The sequence below is a fragment of the Lontra canadensis genome, unplaced genomic scaffold (genome assembly GCF_010015895.1).
Source record: "Lontra canadensis isolate GAN:19392208 unplaced genomic scaffold, GSC_riverotter_1.0 scaffold32, whole genome shotgun sequence".
Classification (NCBI taxonomy): domain Eukaryota; kingdom Metazoa; phylum Chordata; class Mammalia; order Carnivora; family Mustelidae; genus Lontra; species Lontra canadensis.
Genome location: NW_022631026.1, coordinates 17,919,886 through 17,937,967, shown reverse-complemented (window position 1 = coordinate 17,937,967; position 18,082 = coordinate 17,919,886). Strand labels below are relative to the sequence as shown.

The 18,082-nt window shown below is 54.7% G+C and overlaps 1 protein-coding gene across 3 annotated transcripts in view; it reads right to left on the bottom strand.

Moving 5' to 3' along the window:
• Positions 1–18,082, bottom strand: part of KLHL29 (kelch like family member 29) — a 297,536-nt gene that overhangs the window by 51,032 nt on the left and 228,422 nt on the right. For all 3 annotated transcript variants that reach the window (XM_032866924.1, XM_032866925.1, XM_032866923.1), the window contains 2 exons: positions 8,380–8,521; positions 5,314–5,826 (listed from right to left, as the gene is read on the bottom strand). In XM_032866924.1, coding sequence (XP_032722815.1) covers positions 5,314–5,826; positions 8,380–8,521 — 655 coding nt within the window. The remainder of the gene's footprint in view (positions 1–5,313; positions 5,827–8,379; positions 8,522–18,082) is intronic.

The window sequence follows — 18,082 nt, the reverse complement described above, 5'->3', positions numbered from 1 at the left end:
AGACCACAGAGACTGAAAGGAGGCCCTGGCATTGCTTTTGTAGAGACCTTTTGCAGAGACTTTTGTAGTAATTAACGATATGCTGGGTACTATTCCGAGGGCTTTATGTCAAAGAACTCACTTAATCCTCACTATGATTTTAAGAAGCACCTTTTGTTATTGTCCCCTTTTATAGACAAGGAAACTGAGGCAGAGTTTCAGGTTCCCCTCTGCTCTGGGGCAAGTATGTGGGGGGAGGTGCCTGGCCCCAACCCAGCGCCTCGCCACTTAGTGGGAAGAATGACACGGGAGCAGGGCGACTGTACTGTAGGTGCCTGGCCAAGGGCAGAGCACAGCTGGAAGGGAGAAAGCCCCTGTCCTGACATGGCTTCAGGGCAGCCTGTGAGCGGAATGGCCGAGATGCAGGTGGAGGCAGGCGGGAGTCAGACCCTGGGGCCCCACGTGAAGGGTTGGGCACTGTCCTGAAAGTAGCGGAGGCTGGTGGAGGCATTCACCGGGAGAGACGGGACTGGACCTGAGCTCTGCAGACTATAGTGGCTGCACGATGGGCCTGGACAGGAGGGGACACGCCGTGGGCCTGAAGGCCACAAATGCAGGCCAGAGGTGTTAGGGCCTGAGAGGGGAGTGGTGGTGGGGATAAGAGAGAGGAGAGATCTGGAGGAGGCAGAATCAAAGGCGTTCTCAGACTCGGTGCACAAGGGGGATAAAGGCTGGTCAAGGACAACTATGGGCTTTGACTTTGAACTCCTGGGTGGACTCATGATGTCATTGCTGAGACAGAGGCACGGGAGGAGCAGGTCTGTGGGAAGGTGATTTCAGTTTGGACATTTTGTGCCTCTGGGCTAACCCTGCATGGCAAACAGCTTTATCATGAATTCCCAGCTGCTTCCAGAATCTGCACGGAGCAGTGTGCCCTGGCCTGTCAGAGGGTGGGGCTGGGATGGGGGGGGGGCATCTGTTCTGGGCTCCACACCGGGGAGAGCAGTCCAAAACCCTCCTGCCAGAAAGACCACATGTCGACTCCCTTTTACGCATGGGGACATGGTGGTCCCGTGACGCTGCCTGACCGGGGCTGCCAACCATATGAACAAGCTTGGGCTTCCTCCATCTCCTCTGCATCGGGGAGGGGGCTCTGCTTCCCACCCCTTCACCACCTTCCGTCTCTGCTGAACTCTAGACCTGGGGTCACTGTTGACAGGAACAACGGTTTGCAGGGTTAGGAGGGCAAAGCTCTATGTATGTTCATGGCCACAGTCTCATTCAAACCTCCTCAGGCCCGATGAGGATGGTACTCTCATCCCATTTTTTAAAGATGAAGACAAGGAGGCTCAGAGAGGTTAGGAGACTTGTCCTTGTCACATTCAGTGTGCCTCAGGGTTTCTTTTCCAGATCCTGTCTTTGCCACTCGGAGAGACGACAGAGTGGCTGCTTTCCAAGCAGAAAGTGGCATAAAGACACACAGAGCTCCCCCCGGTGGGGGTCCACCGGCAAGGATGAGAAGGAAGAGGTGTGAAACCACAGGGAGGGGCTGAGCCCATCCCACAACATGGCTCTCCAGCCGTGGGAATCCTCGAGGTCCCTCGCCCTAGGTCTACAGAATCTGAAGTCAGAAGAGACAAGCCCTCACCGCTTCAGGTTAAGTTGGATTTTGCTTTTTGGTTCAGAAAAGGAAGGGAGCAGGTGCAACCTTGCTTCTTTCTCCTTGGAAGTGCAGGTGAAAACATAACCTTTCTGCAGCTCACCATTAGTCTGGGGCTTTTAAAGGTCTCTGGCTACCTTGTTAGCCCCCAAGAATCATTTGTGGAAAAAGGAAGTGGATAGAAAAATGACACCAAGAGCTTGTGCCTCTGCCCTGACATGGCTGGACTCCCATCGCCCCAGGGCAGGGACATTAGACATCCTTCACTCATCTCACATGTCCTGACATTGGCCACCACATCAGCCTATAGATTGCTTCTCAGTTTTCAGTGCAACAAGACAAAGGCCTCAGGTATATAACAGGATTCAAATGGAACTAATTCTTTTTTCCTCCCTTATCACTTTGCACACATGAAATCTATTTTAATTAGTTTTCAACACATAATCTTTTTTTTTTAAGAATGAAATCCTACCCCCAAATTGTTCTTAGAGAAAGAAAGATTTATCTTATAAGTTTCTTAAGAAAATCTATATGTGCTCATTGCATTTAAATAACACTCATTAAAGTGAACTGCACGCAAGCCGGCTTCTCTGTTCACAGACGAGACAATCGCTTGACCTATTGCAAATCAAAAAGCATTTCCACATCACCTTTATTTTTCAACTGGTTAAGTTTTAAATTAAAGTCCCAACGCCCTTTTTGGAAAGGCAGACTCACATAGCCCCAACAGATATTTCAGCTCCGTCGATTGGAAGATAATTACAAGAAACAAAATGTGAAATTTTAAATCAGGGCACTAATGAAGTCTAAAAATACCCATCCAGAGGCCCATCTCTCTGGCTGGTAAGACCTGTTCCTCATGGAGGGGATCTCTCCATAATTACTCAACCCCGGGAGAGGCCAGGTTGTCATGTCAAACAATAGAGGAAAAATCGTGGGACTTTAATGAGCTAGATCTCAAGGAGCTCTACAGTGAATCTTATTATAATGCCGGGCAAGCTTTCAAACAGAACAGGAGAGAAGGAAAGTTCTTTTTCTTTTTTTTTTTTCTTCCTTAAGTGGAGTTCTGACTAGTGTTGATGCCATCACGCCAAGCCTCCTGGTTCCCACTTGGAGCCAGCTGTCTGTCATTTAGGAGTGTGAAATCAATTGGGTTTTGGAGATGTAAAATCCCTTGGGGAAAAATTAAAAGTGACCCAAATCCAAACCCACACGGTCTTGTCAGGGATATGATTCTCACATGGTAAGTTTCAAAGATTTGGTTTTAGAATCTGGGTTTCTTATTTAAAAAAAATATATATTCAGTTGTTTGACACTAGATCTGACAGACAAATTATAGCTTTAGCAATAAAGGCTTTTAAGATTAGAAATGAAAGGAGAAATTACTTTACAAAAAAAAAAACCCTAAAAAACAAAAAACCACACAACCCACCCAGGCTTGAGTTTGGAGGCATTTGTATGTTCATGCTTCATTGTCTTTCTTTGCCACAAATATAAGGGGAGAAATCAGCTCACGAGGGCCATAAATAGAGAAGTGAGTTAAATGTAATCTCTGGGGAAAGAGCCCGTTCCCTGGCCGACTATGGAAATCAACATGACAGATGGGTCACCGGTTGTCGCAGGCTGGAGCTGGAGGGACCTCACTGGCTTACCAGAAGGCAGGGCTGTGCACCCTTTCTAGGCTTACCCTATGCTTGGCCTCACCTAGCCCTGAATCCACCCTCTAGGGCTAGCAGGACAAACCCCAGGAGGGGCCCTCTCTCTCCTTCCCTCCTGTCTGAGGGTTGGGGATCACCACAGAGGGTGATTCTTGCCCTCTGGCCCCGGAGAGTTGTATGGCTCTACAATGACCCCGGGGGCCCAGTGGGTCTCTACTGCCTGTAACTTCCTGAGCTTATGGGCTCAGATGCGTGATGAGAAATTGCACGTGTGCCTTTGGGAAGGTGGACCCCAGTTCTGTGCTAAGCCCCAAACCAGGGACTTTAGATCCATCTGGGCCTGTTCCCTCTCTGCCCAGAATAAATCCTTTTCCTAGATACATGTCTGAAACTTGGCAACTCAGCAAGACCTTTCATCAGCCCTAGGAGGCCTCTGGGGGCAGCGGAGATGCTCCTGTGATGGGGAGAGGAAAGCCCACCCAGTGCCTGGCCTTTGGCACAACCCCGGAACCAGCCAGGACACCCAGTTCCCAGTGTATCAGAGCTGGCAGCATATAAACTGGGAGTACTTTTTTTTTTTTTTTCTTTTTAAGGGAAAGAGAGCTTAACCAAAACAATTCAAACAAAAAATCAATTTAGTCAATTTTTTTTTAAAAAGATCTTAAACAAAGCAAGAGTTTACCAGAATTTTAGATGTAATTTTCTGTAATTTTGTCATTTAAAACTAGTGCTGATTTCCAAAACAAAGGCGGTTGGGGCGCAATCAGATTGGGAATGAAACCCAATGGAGATCTAGACACGGCTTTGTTGTTGGGAAGCCTGACGAGGTCTGAAAATTGCTCAAAAGGATAAGGATAGAGATGCATGAAAGCAGGCTGGAAAGAGAATGGCTAGTGGGAGTCATTGCTCTGCAGAGAGGCAGGGCCCCCCCGAGGAGCCGTCTCCAGGGGCTGTTAGCCAGAAGACAGAGAAGTGATGCCCAGAGGTCCACACCTCCTAAGACCGTCTACTCCCCTTTTCAAAGGAGGCCTGGGTACCCCAGCAGGCAGACCACCCACTGTGTGCCCTCCTGCCTGCGACTGGGGCCAGGCCTGGCTGCCTCCCCTCTGCACTCAGCAGGAAAGGGGCTTGGCTGTCTGGAGCTCTAAGGGATAGCAAGCAAGTTTGGGGCAGATGAACCCCAGCAGTGTAACATCTGTGGTCCCCCGTCCTCCTGCCCTCTTCTGCATTCCAGCTGGGTAGACCGCTCAGACAGACATCAGGAGTGAAGCCTGTTTGCTGAGGCACTTTGTCCTGACACTAAGGCCGGGGGCTCATCCTTCAGGCTCTGTTGAAAACTGCCCCGGGGGGTGGGGCAAAGGGGTGACTGAAGGCTGAGGCTAGAGGGGCTCTTTCTTGGACCCTCACAGAGCCACCCTTGCTTCCTTGAAACCAAAAATCCAAGTGGCTCAGGATGGCCCGGCAGTGTCTCCTGGGGAGGAGACATTCCTCTCCCCTGTGGTCTGGGGAGCCGCTCTCACCCACCGCACAGCAGAGGGAGCTCTTCTGGGGAAGGCCACAGTTCGTGTTCTGTCTGTTCTGGGTGGGAAATGGAGAAGGCCGCACAGAGGACTGTTCCACGGAGCCCTAAGAGGAGCACATGCTTTCTGCTCATTCCATACCTGGCCTAGCCTCGGGGTCAGAAGGGAGAATGGCCTAGGGCTTGGGCTGGAGGCAGAAGGACCCAGGACTTTGCAAGGCTCTCCCTTCCCTTCCTCTCCTGGCAGCTCACAGGCATTTGCCTGGCCTTCCTTCGCTCCCCCACCTCCCCCTCTGCCTCCTCTGAGGCCCAGCTGCCTTGGGCAGGGGGAGGCCCCACTACTGCTTCCAGGCCGGGTGAGGCCAGCGAGGGAGCCGCTGGAGAGCACAGGACGCCAGGAAACGGACGCCAGGAAACGCACGCCTGTCCGCGCTGTCGTGACCACTCAGGGAAGCACAGATGCGGGCACACGGGAGTATGTGGGCAGCGGAACTTACCTTTGGGGTGCCCGGGGTCGGTGAACTCATACTTCCCCACGCCAATGGTCCGTAGCATCTGCAGCCCGTGGGCCGAGTCAGTCGTGGGGGGCCCATTGGTGGCAGGGGCACCGCTGGGGAGGGTGGCAGACGGCTGGGCTGGTGGTGGTGGAGGCAGCAGGGGCCCGGCCATGTGGCCGTTGCCCACGGCAGTGGGTCCCGGGCGGGCCACCTGCCCCACACCAGGCAGTGTGGACATGGCCAGGGGCTGCGGGCTGGCATACAGGGCCTGGGCGGGCATGTTGACCACCACGCTGCTCAGTGGCTGGGAGGGTGGCTGTGGGAGCGAGTAGTGGCCTGGCATCAGCGGGAGCTGGGGCCCCACGTGGGGAGGCAGTGAGGGGGTCACCCCAATGACCGGGGCCTGGACGTTCACAGCCGGGCTGAAGGTGGGAGGCTGGGCCACTCCATAGGAGTGTGCGATCAGGGCGGGCTGGCTCCCGGCGGCCACCGTGGTCACCCATGGCCCTGTGCCTGCAAGGGAGACAGAAGAGATGTCATTTGCTGCAAACATATTCCCTCGGCAAATACCATCTGCCCCAGGCCCTGGGCTAGGTGCGGAGGTCACAGAGGCGGACAAGACACCCACATCCAGGTACCCCCAGATTACAAATCTGTGATAATAGTAGCACAGGATAAGTGTGTTGGGGGTACATGAGCAGATGGCCATGGAGGCCCAGAGAGGGAGCACAATCTGCTTGGGAGAACTCAAGAGGCAACAAAACTGAGAGGGAAAAAAAAGCAGAGACCTTCAAAGAGTGCTGGGTTCAAATCTCGGCTCTGCCATTGATAGCCAGGAGCCCTGAACAAGTTGCTTATCTTCTCTGAGCCTCACTCTTCCCGTCTGTTAGACGGAACTAGCAACACCTACCTCAGAGTTCTCTTGGGAAGAACTGAATGAGGAAAACATATTTGGGAAAAAAAAAAAAAAGAATAAAGAAAAAAGAAAAACTAGCAGAGTGTCTGGTATGTGTTAAATGTTCCATAAATGTTGGTGTTTTTCCTTCCTTTCTGGAGAAGAGCTGTCTGGAGGAGGTGGGGAGAAAGGTGGACTCTGAAGACAGTAGGTGTTTGCTGGGCAAGGTGAGGACACCAGAGCCTGGAGCCGTGCAAGAGCCCTGTGGTATGGGAAGGGAAAGAAGGAGGTGCGGGCAGTGGGGGAAGCCAGCCAGGGACTGGAGTCCACTGCCCTGCTGGGGGGCCAGGCTTTCTCCTAAGCAACCTCTGCATGGCCGGTCCCAGGGCAAACAACAGAAGTGCATTTTGGCCCGTAAGGGAATTCTGACTGAATAACGGGGCCCAGACCCACCTCCTGAGACTTGATACAAGATTCGAGGCCAGCTGAAGCCCAGGTCAGGCCGAGCAGGGCCAGGTTCCTCTGAGCTGAGCTGACCCAACCATGCTTGTGAGTGAAGCTAGAAGACACTGTGACAGGGAAGGACACTCTGGGTCACCTCTGACTGAATGAGTGTGGGGCTGGGTCTCCATCACCCAAATGCTACCTTGGTTTTCATGATGCTGTTGGAGTGGCAGTATAGACAGAGGGCAGGGAGACTGAGGAAGAGAGTGGGGGCCAGGGGACCACTCAGGACCCCCAGCCCCAGAGTCGAGAAGAGGAGCTGGAAGCTCCCTAGTAGAAAGAAAACTAGTTGTCTAGTTGGAGACAACTAGAAGCTGGCAAATACTGGCGAAGCAGTGCCGGCGAGATTCTAGAATGGGCTGCTAAGGGGGACTGTCCCCAAGCCTGAAGAAGAGGAGCCAGCTGTGAGCGAGCCTGGTGTCTTAAGCACAAGGCATGACATCCTAGGCTCATTTCTCTCCAGGATTAGCTGGGGAGCCTGGAACGATGCACCAGAACTTGGGAGCACGGCCAGTGACTTCTCTGGGAGCTCTAGTGAAGGTACAGAAATGCCCATGGAAGCGACTGATTTATGAGAGGGCGACTGCCCCAGAGGATGCTGGGGACCTAAAGGAGGTCTCTACTGATGGGTCCTGAGTCCTGCTCACCCTATTTATCAATGAACTGGATGAGGAGAGGGAAGCTATCACCAGCTAGCTGCAGGTGACATAGTATCGGGAAGGCTAGGACCAGGTCAGCAATAAAGACCCGGAATCTAAGAGATCTAAGAGTCCTGCGGGGAGATATGGAATAGGACTTGCTGTGAGTCCCTACACTCCACTGCCTCAGGCAGATTGAGAGGAGGGGGGTCAGAGTTGCTGCCATGACAGTCTTGGGGTGTCACTGGTGACAGCACATGTCTGGGGCTAGCAGACAATCAGAAGTGATCTAAGGCTGCAGTGGGGCTGAATGAAGGAGGTGCTGGGCATGGCACATGTGGGCTCTTGGCATTGGGTTCTGGGCCCTGAGCGACGCAGAGGGAGATATAATTCTCTGGAGGGTAAATAAACTGTCAGCCATAGGCTCTGGAGTGCGGCCGAGGAACCTGGGGTGTTTACCCTGTAGACGATCTGGAGGGGAGGATGAGTGGGGTGTCCAGGTATCTGCAGGGCTGTGGTGTGGAGGGCCAAGGAGCCGAGTTCTGTGTATCCTAAGGGAAGGTCTGGGACCAACAAGGTGTTGTTACGGTCAGAGCTGACCCAAGAAGGACTGGGGTGCTGTAGGAGGTGGGGAGCCCCCAGTCCCAGGGGGAGGGGGAGCATCCCGGTTCTCCTACAAACACCCACAAGGTGAAACCTCCCTGGAAGGTGTGACTTGAGAAATGTGTGAACCGGAATACTGAACTTTGGGAGGGGCTGTTCACAATAACACAAAGCAGATTCAGAGTCACTCCTGTGATGCCGCTCTCATTCCTTCCTCCTCCCCAAAGCTTTCTTGAGTAGCAGAGAAAGGGGCAGAGATGCAGCTACCGTCCAGGGCACACGGGGTCCCAACCCGCAGGCAGCCTGAGCCTAGGACTGCAGACCCGTGGGCCGGGGTCTGCTGACAAGCTGGAGCACCTGGGGGACCTCTGACACCCCTTCCAGCCCCGGCGGGGGGGAGTCTCTGGCTGCCGATGACGTACGCACCTGGATTGTCGCTCTCCCTCATCTGTTTGGAGGGTGGCTCATCAGTGTCCCAGGGCGTGGACTGATTGATGGGTGTCTGCCCCCACCGGATGCTGGTCGTGAGTCCCTGGGACTGATTGTCCGCTTTGGAGATTCCAGGGGCCTGGGGAGAAGCAGAGCAAGAGGGTGAGCTCGGCCTGGCCAGAGCTGCTGCCTTGGGACCTATTCCCTGAGCGGAGCCACGTGTCCAGCGGGCCAGCGGCAGAGCCCGGGCAGGCCCCAAGCCTAGCACCCCCGCGAAGTTGCAGAGCATCTGGGCTTAGTCCTTGTTAGGCTTCTGCTACAGTCCCACCCCTGGGAGCACCCACCCGGTGCCTCCCCGGCTGCCTTCTACAGCCGCTCACTCCACCTGAACGATCGCAAAGGAAAGCTTTCTGTGCTGTGAGAAGCGAAGATCCCGCAGACCTTGGGCCATGACTAAATCACAGCGTCTACGGGCCTGAGCCGCAGACCCTTGTGTCTTAAGACCAGGCTCAACGCCACTCTGGGCCTGGCCCTTTGACCTGTGAGAAGAGAAGACCGCTCTCTGAAACACCGCCGTTGGGCTCCATACCACGGTCTGAGGCCCCGCCACGTGCCACTTAACGGAGGAGGTGTAGGGAGGGCAGGGGCTGAGACCCGTGGGAGGACAGCCCAGCACAGGGGACATCTTCCCTGGGACCCTCGGCTCCTCGTTGTGGGAAGGAGGCAGGCTTTCTGTCTCAGGATCTCATTCGCTAACTTAGATTTTTAGATGAATGAGAAAATGAACCCCGGGCTGAAAACAAACATTAGCACAGAACTGGTCTCTGAGCGACAGTCCTGATGGAATAGTATATGGTCATTAAAAATCATGTTTACTGAAACGCATAATGAGATGGCAAAATGCTTATAGTATAGTGTTAAATGAGAAAAGCAGGACATAAGAGGACACAAATAGAAGCTCACATGTAAAACGGTATGTGTAGGAGAGAGAAAACCAAAATGCTAGCAGGGGTGTTATCCTCAGTGGGAGGAATATGGGTAACTTCTATTCTCTTGTCTCTATATGTCTGTATTTGCCAGATTTTCTACTAGGGCCATTACCATTATAATAAGAAAAAAAGAAGAACAAGAAGAAATCCTACAGCATGTTGGAGAGCCTGGGATCACTGGGAATGTGGTGGGGTGGGGGGTGGGGTCTCAGCACAAGTGGTTTCAGGAAGTTTCTGCAGTTTCCAAGACTGCAGCCAGAGCCCCAGCCAGGTTTGGGCTGGTTGCAGGGTAGAGACACTCTCTACTGGGGACAGCCACGGACGGCCCAAGGGGCCTGAAGGGGCGTCTGCAAGCTTCTCCCAGGTGAGGACCACGGTCTTTCTGACTTCTCATAGAAGCTGACTCAGTGAGCCAGCTGGGAGGGCGGCGCCCACAGTGGGCCTCTGGGAGCAGCAGGGCTGGCTGGGTAGGGGCAGGTGGAGAGGAGGGAGGACAGCACTTTTGGGTCTTGGATGCCTAACGCAGATGACAAACAGCCTGCATTATGGCCTGCTGGGAGGAGCAGAGCCGGATCCCGTTAGGACCTGTGGTCTGCACGGAGCTAATTACATTAGGCCGCACTTTCTCTGGCCTGCATTTCTGATGCTTTGCTTCTGTGAACAGAGCAGGAAACAAAGGGAAAGAGTGACTCTCTGGAGGAAAGAACAATTCAATGGACAAGCTTCCTTCTCATCGGGACAGATGGGAGCTTGGGGTTGGCTGTGGTGGTGGTGGTGGTGGTGGTGGGCGCTGGGGAGGAGGCTGGGGATTTAGCCACACTCACCAACAGTCCTGTGGAACTTAGGGAACAAAACTGTGGCTTTTCTAGCATTCTCTAGAGGGCTTTGCAGCGGGCCCTGTCTGTGGTCACCTCCGCATGCCCAGCTTCCCCTGCGTGCTCGTGGACTGGGAGGAGCAGAGGTCGCTTCCCATAACCAGAGGCTTGCGAAGGGGAAGGAGCCTGTGGGATGTCTCACTCAGGGCCCTGCCTGGGCGTGAGGTTTGAGGGATGACACTGCAGCCTCCCTGGGCACCCTCTGCCAGGAGGGGGCGCTGCAACCCTGCTCTGCGGCCCCGGGGTTCCTGGAGGCCTCTCAGGCCAGAGACAGGTCTGGTTTGCAGGGTCCTCCTGCCCTTGCCATTCGTCCCCGCTGAGTCAGCATGGTGTCTCCTGGGCCTGGTACTTTGGGGCAGGGTCGGGGAGGGCTCTGGGAGCTTGGCAGCTCTGGCCCTATGGCGGCTGTGGCCACCAGTCTAGGGGATTGGGGTCTCTTCCTCCACAGTGAGTACCAGATTCTGAACTAGAAAACTCCAGGAGTTCCTGTTTTTGCTCTAAAACTGGGGAGTTTCTGTACTTGAAACATTGCACACTTTTTCAAGGGCTTAGTCCCTTGGCTCCAAAGCCCTCCTGGCAGGTCCTTCCGTTACACGTTTGTTGGTTAGCTGGGTTGTTTGGGAGGCAAGCACGGGGCCCCTGCTCCATGACAGGCCCTGCCCCGCGCACCGGGGACACGGTGACTGAGACTCAGCCCTGCTCTCAAGCAGCTGCTCCCAGCAGAGGGGGGCACTTAGCTCTACACATGGCAGGCAAGTTAGCCTCCAGAAGGAAGCCGGGGGCCCAGGGGTGAGCCCAGAAAGGCTGGGAGCACTGGGCGTGGCTACCACAGTCCTTCTGCTCGGCTGTGTCTTTCATGACTGTTACAAGCAAGTTCTTTGTACAAGAAAGCTGTTCTGCTGTGAGAAGGCAAACGGGGTCTTTCATTTTTTCCTTTAGGAAAGATAAATAAGGCCACTCAGTCTGCTCGCACTAGCAACTCCTGAAGCAAGGAGCAAATCACAGCTCAGAAATTTCTGCTTATTTTTTTTTTGAAACAACGAAAACGAACATTCCTTTCTCCCCTCCCTCCAGAAGAAACTGGATGCGGTTGTGCATTTTGCCACGCGCCTGGGCACCCAGGTGGGTGAGGGATGTTGCAGCTGGTGATGGGAGTTGGCTCGGCCTGACCAGAGCCCCTCCTCCCTCGAAGGGCTCCAGGCCCAAAGTAGAAGCCTCCCAAGTTCTGGAGGCTTCGGGGGCACCATGTACAGGTCCATGGCTCCAGCTCCGAACTGAGCTCCCGATAAGACTTTCTCCCTTGGTCCGGAGTCCCCAGAGGTCTCTGACCTCACCAAAGGCACTCCAGGTCTCGCCCAGCCAGAGCAGGCCTCCCCAGTTCCACTTCTCCTTGCCAGGGGAATGTCAGCACAAGACTGCCACAGAAACCAACCACGAGGACAGCCCAGGCTGGGAGAGGAGGAGACCAAGGCAGGGACGGGGGAGGCTCCTCCGGCCCCTCCCACTGCATCACCCGGAACGTCAGTGAGGCCACCCGATGTCTGGCCTGGTGCCAGCATTCCTGGCCATGCTTCTGCTCCCCCGTCCTGATGACACTGGGCAGAAAGAGGCAGATAAGGAGAGCCCTCCTTCTGCCTGGTGCTTCGGAATGGCCCTCTCTGCCCATCGCTGGGCCGGCCAGGCTTCTCTCTGCTTCCCTTTAATGAGATGCTAATAGGATGCATCATTAACGCGGCAGCTTTTAAACCCCGAGCTCTTGTAAATTTTCAAAGGTCACATTTTTACGGCAGCTGACAGCATCCTGCTTCTTTCAGCGACAGAAGAACACTAAAGACCCTGATCCTTTACGGATGAAGCTTTCTGTGAGGCGGCAGCCGGGGCTGAGGCGCCCGCTGGTCTAGGGGGTGGGAACCTCACCCCGTGACAAGCCTCACGGGGCCCCTGGCTTGGGCTGTACCAGTCCAGGTAAACATCGCCCACCTAGCAGTACTGGGGGGCCTACTGTGCTTGGGGGGGTCTGTGTGGGGCCAAAGGTAGTGCACAATGCAGAGGTGCCTGGCAGAGGGGGTTAGGGGGCACTTTTCCTCTGGGGATTTGCCCGTGAGGCTGCGACCGCCCAGAGGAGCTCATTTTGGCTAGTCCGTCCACTCCGAGGGAGCACCTTTTTCTATTTTGCTCAAAAGTGCCACGGAGGTGAGCATCCCAGGGGGTCAGGAAGGTTTGAGAGATGATGAGAGGGAGCTCGCCTGGGGCGCTCACGTGCCTGCTGGTTCTGGGACCGACGCACTGTGCATGCGATGATCACAGTCTCCTCACACTGCCTCTCAGGGCCTGTACTGACCCCGACCTGGTGGGGCAGCTCTGTGACAACAGGGACCTGGTGTGGTGCCTGGCCCTCTGCAGGTGCCCAGGGAACGAAGGAGCAGGCAGCGTCTCTGAGCTCCGGGGCTGGCCAGCGGTAGGAGCATTCCTCACTCCTAGTGCAATGCATGGGGTGTGTTCCAGAAGAGTGGACCGTGTCCACTGTGTGGATGTGGAGTAGCTCGGTGCCCGTGGGAGATGGCAGGCAATGAGCTCCCCTTACTGGGGAGATGAGGATCCAGACTGTGGGGGACTTGTGTGCGGGGGCCCCCCAATGTCATCGCCCTGAATGCTGTCAGGGGTTTCTTGGAGGCCTGGCTCTGTCGGCCCCTCCCACGTGCCTGAGTGGGACAGAAGATGTGGGGTGCTGAGGCTGACATCTGCCTCTGTGGGGCTGGGGGATGGCCGGAGGAACCAGAGCTCAGCTTCTTCCACTGTTTGTCCAAGGAGGTCACAAGAAGGTGACTCAAAGCAGCTTGGAAGTCAGGTACAGCATCCAGAAGAAATGGGGCTGGTGTTGGGCCACAAAGTCTAGGCAGGATTCACCAAGGGAGATGGATGCGGGCCAAAGTCACCACCAAGAGCCTCACACCAACAAGTGCGTTTCCCGCCTACAGACATTTGACAGAGCCAGGCTCCAGAGTCCACTTTGGGGGTTCAAGTGGCCTCCTCTGGGAGGAGTAATGACAATGCCTGCGCATGTGTCTGTCTCCTGCTGATGCTGATAAACCTGCCTCCCCAGATCAGAACCCGTGAGCTTTGACCTTCTTGTCACTTGTGGGGACTGACAGGGCTGGCAGAGACTGCCTTCTGCTGGGCGTCGTGAACACGGCTGGGTCCATCCTTCATAGCAATGAGCCTCTTCTGCTCAAGGGACCCCAGAGTCCCCCAGCCCTCACCTCCGTTTAATGGGCCGGACAAAGCTTCCCTGTTCACTGTGGGCCAGAAGCACTGCGGGACCCTGGGTCATAGTGATAGTCAAGCTCGGCTCCTGCCCTCAAGCCATCTGCACCAGCAGGACGGGACAGGCCTGTCCAGGGAGCAGGAGGATGACCCAGGCTGGGAGAGTGGCCTCAGGAATCAGACCCATGAGGCTATGACATTATGCCAGCTCAGGGCCAAGCCTTTCAAGAGGACTGCCAGGCTGTTCCTGGGCCCCTCAGCAACGCCGCTCAGAAGAATTCCACCAGGCAACTCTGGTCAGTGCCACGGAAGCAGCAGACGGTCCAGCCAAGACCTCTCAGAATTTGTGTACAAATCTGTGAGGTATTTGGGGGATATTGCTTAAAGCCACTAGAAGAAAAAAGTCTACTGTGTATATTGCAGAATAGCAAAAGACCAAAAAAGTCATCTGCGTGCTGCTCTTGACATATGAAAGCGACACTTCTATATGTATCCTTTGTGTTCCACAAAAGACGCCTGCCGCTTAACTCTAGTGGGGACCAGGCATAAAGGTTTCAAGTAAAGCGAGAGCAGCGTCTCCCCAAGCACACCCCAGCTGGGTTGGGGCGGCGGAGGGGAGAGGTCTTGGGTGAAAACGGACAAGCCACGAGGAGGACAATAGCAGTGGGTAACGCAGAGCTGACCCCACTCTGAACTTGACCTGCAGCCTTGGTTTTGCCTCACGACTTCCCATAATTTCCACCTAAACTGGAAAAGACAAGCATTGGCTCTGGGTTTTGAAGGCCCCTTGTGACGAAGGACTGCTGCTGTTGTGTGGCCCGAGCCCCCCACTGGATGTTGGGCATCGTCTCTGACTGCCCGCACCTTGGCCACACCACCCTCCTCCCCCATCCTGAGGTGGGAGCCAGAGAACTTGCTCTGCCAGCTTCCCTTGAAGCTGTGTTCCAGGCGTGGGCCCTGCTGCTCAGACACACTTGGGGGAGGTTTTGGTTTGGAAGTTGGGCAATGTGGGGAAGCCAGCCCAGCTCGGAGCCCACGGTCTGCAGAGGTTGGTGGCAGACACCCACGGATTTGGGAGCACGCCGATGGTGGAGGCACACCGACGGTAGAGGCCTTGGGGTCCCAGGAATAGCATCCGCTGTGAAAAGCTGTTGTTTCCTTTCCCTTTTTACTCTGGAAGGTTCTCAAGGCTCCTCTGAAAACAGCCAGAGTCGGTTCCCACCCAGCTCCCAGCAGAAGCGGATATGCTTCGAATATCCGCTTCGAATCCCATCACAGCTGCAGCTCGCAAAGCAGGACCGGCCACTCCCTTCAAAGAGTGGTTGTTTCTTCTCCTTCTCAGCATCCTTTCCCCTGCAAGGCATTGAGATTCTTCACGGTGTCTAGCCCACCTTTGGGGGTGGGCGGAGGCCGGTTTAAACTATTCAGATCCATATACTGGGGCTTGAGTGTTGGAACCTCCCCGGGGCTCTTGCACCACAAAGGCAAGACCCTAGGAAGGTGATTTTTACTTGAAGAATGGTATTCTAAGGTTGGCCATTCAGGTTTGGGGAGGAGCTATTTTGGTGTCTGGGTTTTTTTGGTTATAGCTGGTGTTTATGCCTAGGTTGTTGGCTTTCTAGGACCAGCAGGTTGTCAGTGAGAGCTCAGATACCAAGGTGACACAGATGGAGCGCCGACCACCTCTAACGTAGGGGTTCTCCAACGTGAGTGCATGTGAGTATCTGGGGGTGTGTATGTGTGTTAGGAATCCAGGTTTCTGAACCCACCCGGAACTTCCGATTCAGTAGGCCTGGGGCAGGGGGCCCCTGAGTGTGGTGGTGTAACAGGCCGACCCGGGGAGGAAGGTAGTCTATGGACCTCAGTCTGGGGAGTGGTGACAGTTTGGATGTTCAAGGTTGCAGGCGTGTGGGGAACCTAGCCGTGGAAGCTACTGGCCAGATGCTAAATGGGACAGATTTCTGGGTCTTGCTCACGCGGCTCATGGGAGCCGGCTTCTTGGTGGCACCGTCTCCACGGACGCCTGGCCCCAGCCTTAGTTTCAAGGGGTCAGAAGGATGTTTTGTTAGATGCTAAAGCTAGAAATGTGTGGCCTCTGGGAAGAGCATATGACATTTATGGGTCTCTCAGTTCTCATTTCATGATTGCCACCGAACTACAAACAAGAGAATCATCACAGTTAAATCCCCACGCGGGGCTCGGGGAGGCTCTCCGGAGCCCCTCCTGCTCTCAGTAATGAGGCTGTCCTCTCTGGCCCCCTGGACCCAGGCCGGCGCCCTCGGCCTCCCCTTCAGAGCACCGCCATAATATGCTCCAGAGACCGCTGAAATTTCTAATAATACTAACCAATGATGTGTTAAATTGAGACACTTCTGGCTCGAATGCCGGAAACTGCATGATGGTTTAAAGGACCAGTGCTTACCTTTCTCTATCAATTTGCTGCTAAATTGCTGCTTTCGGAGCAACTTACAGAAAAGTAATTCTTTATTTAAATTTTAATTTCAATCTTGTCATTTTAAATATATATTCAGATTCCAATCATATTACAGAATATGATGATGTCTCTGGGGGGGCAGGTGTTCCTGCCGGCAACCTGGGTGGGGGTAGGGGATGTGTTGGGGGAGGGGCAGGAGAGCCTGGTAAGGAGGGAGCGGCCCCTGGGGACAGCTCAGCGAGGGCAGCCCAAGTGCTGGGGTGGGAGATAGAGCTGGAGGCCAGTGCTCGTCCTCTAACCTGGCCTTGTGACCCCAGGCTTTGTTGCCAGCAACCATTGATCCCTTCCGGCGCCTTCTCTCTCATGGGGCACCCCAAGGGCACCCCAACAAGACCAGCCACAGGCACACGCCAGGCACAGATGGAATGGGGCTGCCCCGACTGCCGCCATCTTTACGGCTCACATGTATTGGGCGCCATCTACATGCCAGGCACAGGCATGACGTGATTTCCTTCCACGAGGAGTTCGGTGATTTCACCTGTATTTTACGGATGACAGTAATTGGGACTGGAGAAGTTTGGTAATAGCTAGTGTAGGCCAGACTCGGGCCTCTTACCCATGTCTGTTCTACTCTTAGGCCCTCGGAAGTGATCTGGGGTGGCTGGAATGTTCCAGGCCACCTGGCTCCAGCCATCCCTGCTGTGGCTGACCGCCCCATAAAGAGTTCAGCCATGTCAAGGCTGCACCCACCCACCCCATTGGCGTAACACTGATACACCCGCCCCTGGTGCTCTGAGTACCAGCCATGGCCTCCCCTCCCCACACTGTATCCAGCCCAACGGAGCCTCCTGCTCAGACTCTCACAGTACACTCTACTTCCCTCATGTCTCCCATTCCCTCAGGCCACACACCCTAAGCCATCGTGGATGTGTTTCCCCAAATGCTGCCAGTGTGGCCTTGACACTGTCTGGTAGGGCCAGTTCTTCTGTCTCAGAGCAGGGCCATATAGATACCTCCCCTCTCTAACGCGGACGGTGCCGCGGGGCCCACCTTCAAGTCCCTTCGGTCTCCAGCTCTCCCTCTCTCCCTCCCTCTCTCAGCAGCCCTTCCCCTGGGCTTTCCAACACAGGGACTGAAAACTTGAGAACTCATCGTCTGACCACCTCACCTGCCACTCTAGCATCCATCTGCCTTCCTCTTCCACGCTGTGCCCTCCGTGGGATTCTGGACGTCCCCCCATGCCCCTGAACTCTGTACTGTAGCCATCCTCTTCCTCTGGCCGGCCTCCTCCTTCCTCCTCCTTGAAACTCCCTTTCCTTCTGTTTTTGGAACAGTGCCCTTCCTGGTTTTCTACCCAAACGGCTTCTGTGGCGATCCCTGGCTTCTCCCCTCGTCAGTCCTCCCACGTGGCCCCACCCCAGGGCTCATGCCAGACCCCCTCTCTCCCTCTCTCAGGGCTCTTCGGGCCTTAACGTCTCCCATAATTATTTTTCTGATAGGAAACATCTGCAAGGTAGCCCCTGCTTTCCATAGAACCCAGCTTCCTATAGTACTCTGGAAGTACATTTGTTTTTTCCTTTCCCCACATCAAAGTCTATACCTTGGAGATGTTTCTGCTGGAAGTGCAGCTCGGATGGCTCCCCTTACAGACGTGAAGCAACCGTGGCTGGGGCTGGGTTCGGCACTGTGCTCTCTCGCGGGCCCTGTCTGGCTCCCCAGCCCCTTCCCTCCAGCCCCCTGCCCCCACGGATGGGCCTCATGGACAAAAGGCATGATAAATCTGGCAGAACCTTACAACTCAAAGCTTTCAACTTTCCTCTAACAACTTTCAACTGAAAACTTCTTAGTCCCATTTCCAAGTTACTTTTCATCCATTACAAAACCCACAAAATTTTCAAAGGGGCTTTGAAATAAGATCACCTAGAAAAAAAAAAAAAGCCCATCACAAATGAAAGTCTTTGAAAAGAAAGAGGCCCTTTCCTGTGCTTCAGTTCCCTCTGATATCAGTTTCCCTTTCATTCTGCTGAAAGGTACAGGGCAGGCCTGGCCCTCAGCAGATGCCTGTGATGTGAGGGAGCGAGTGGCCCAGGCGGACAGACGGGGCCGCGGAGGAGCGCGCGGGGCACCTGCTCGCAGGG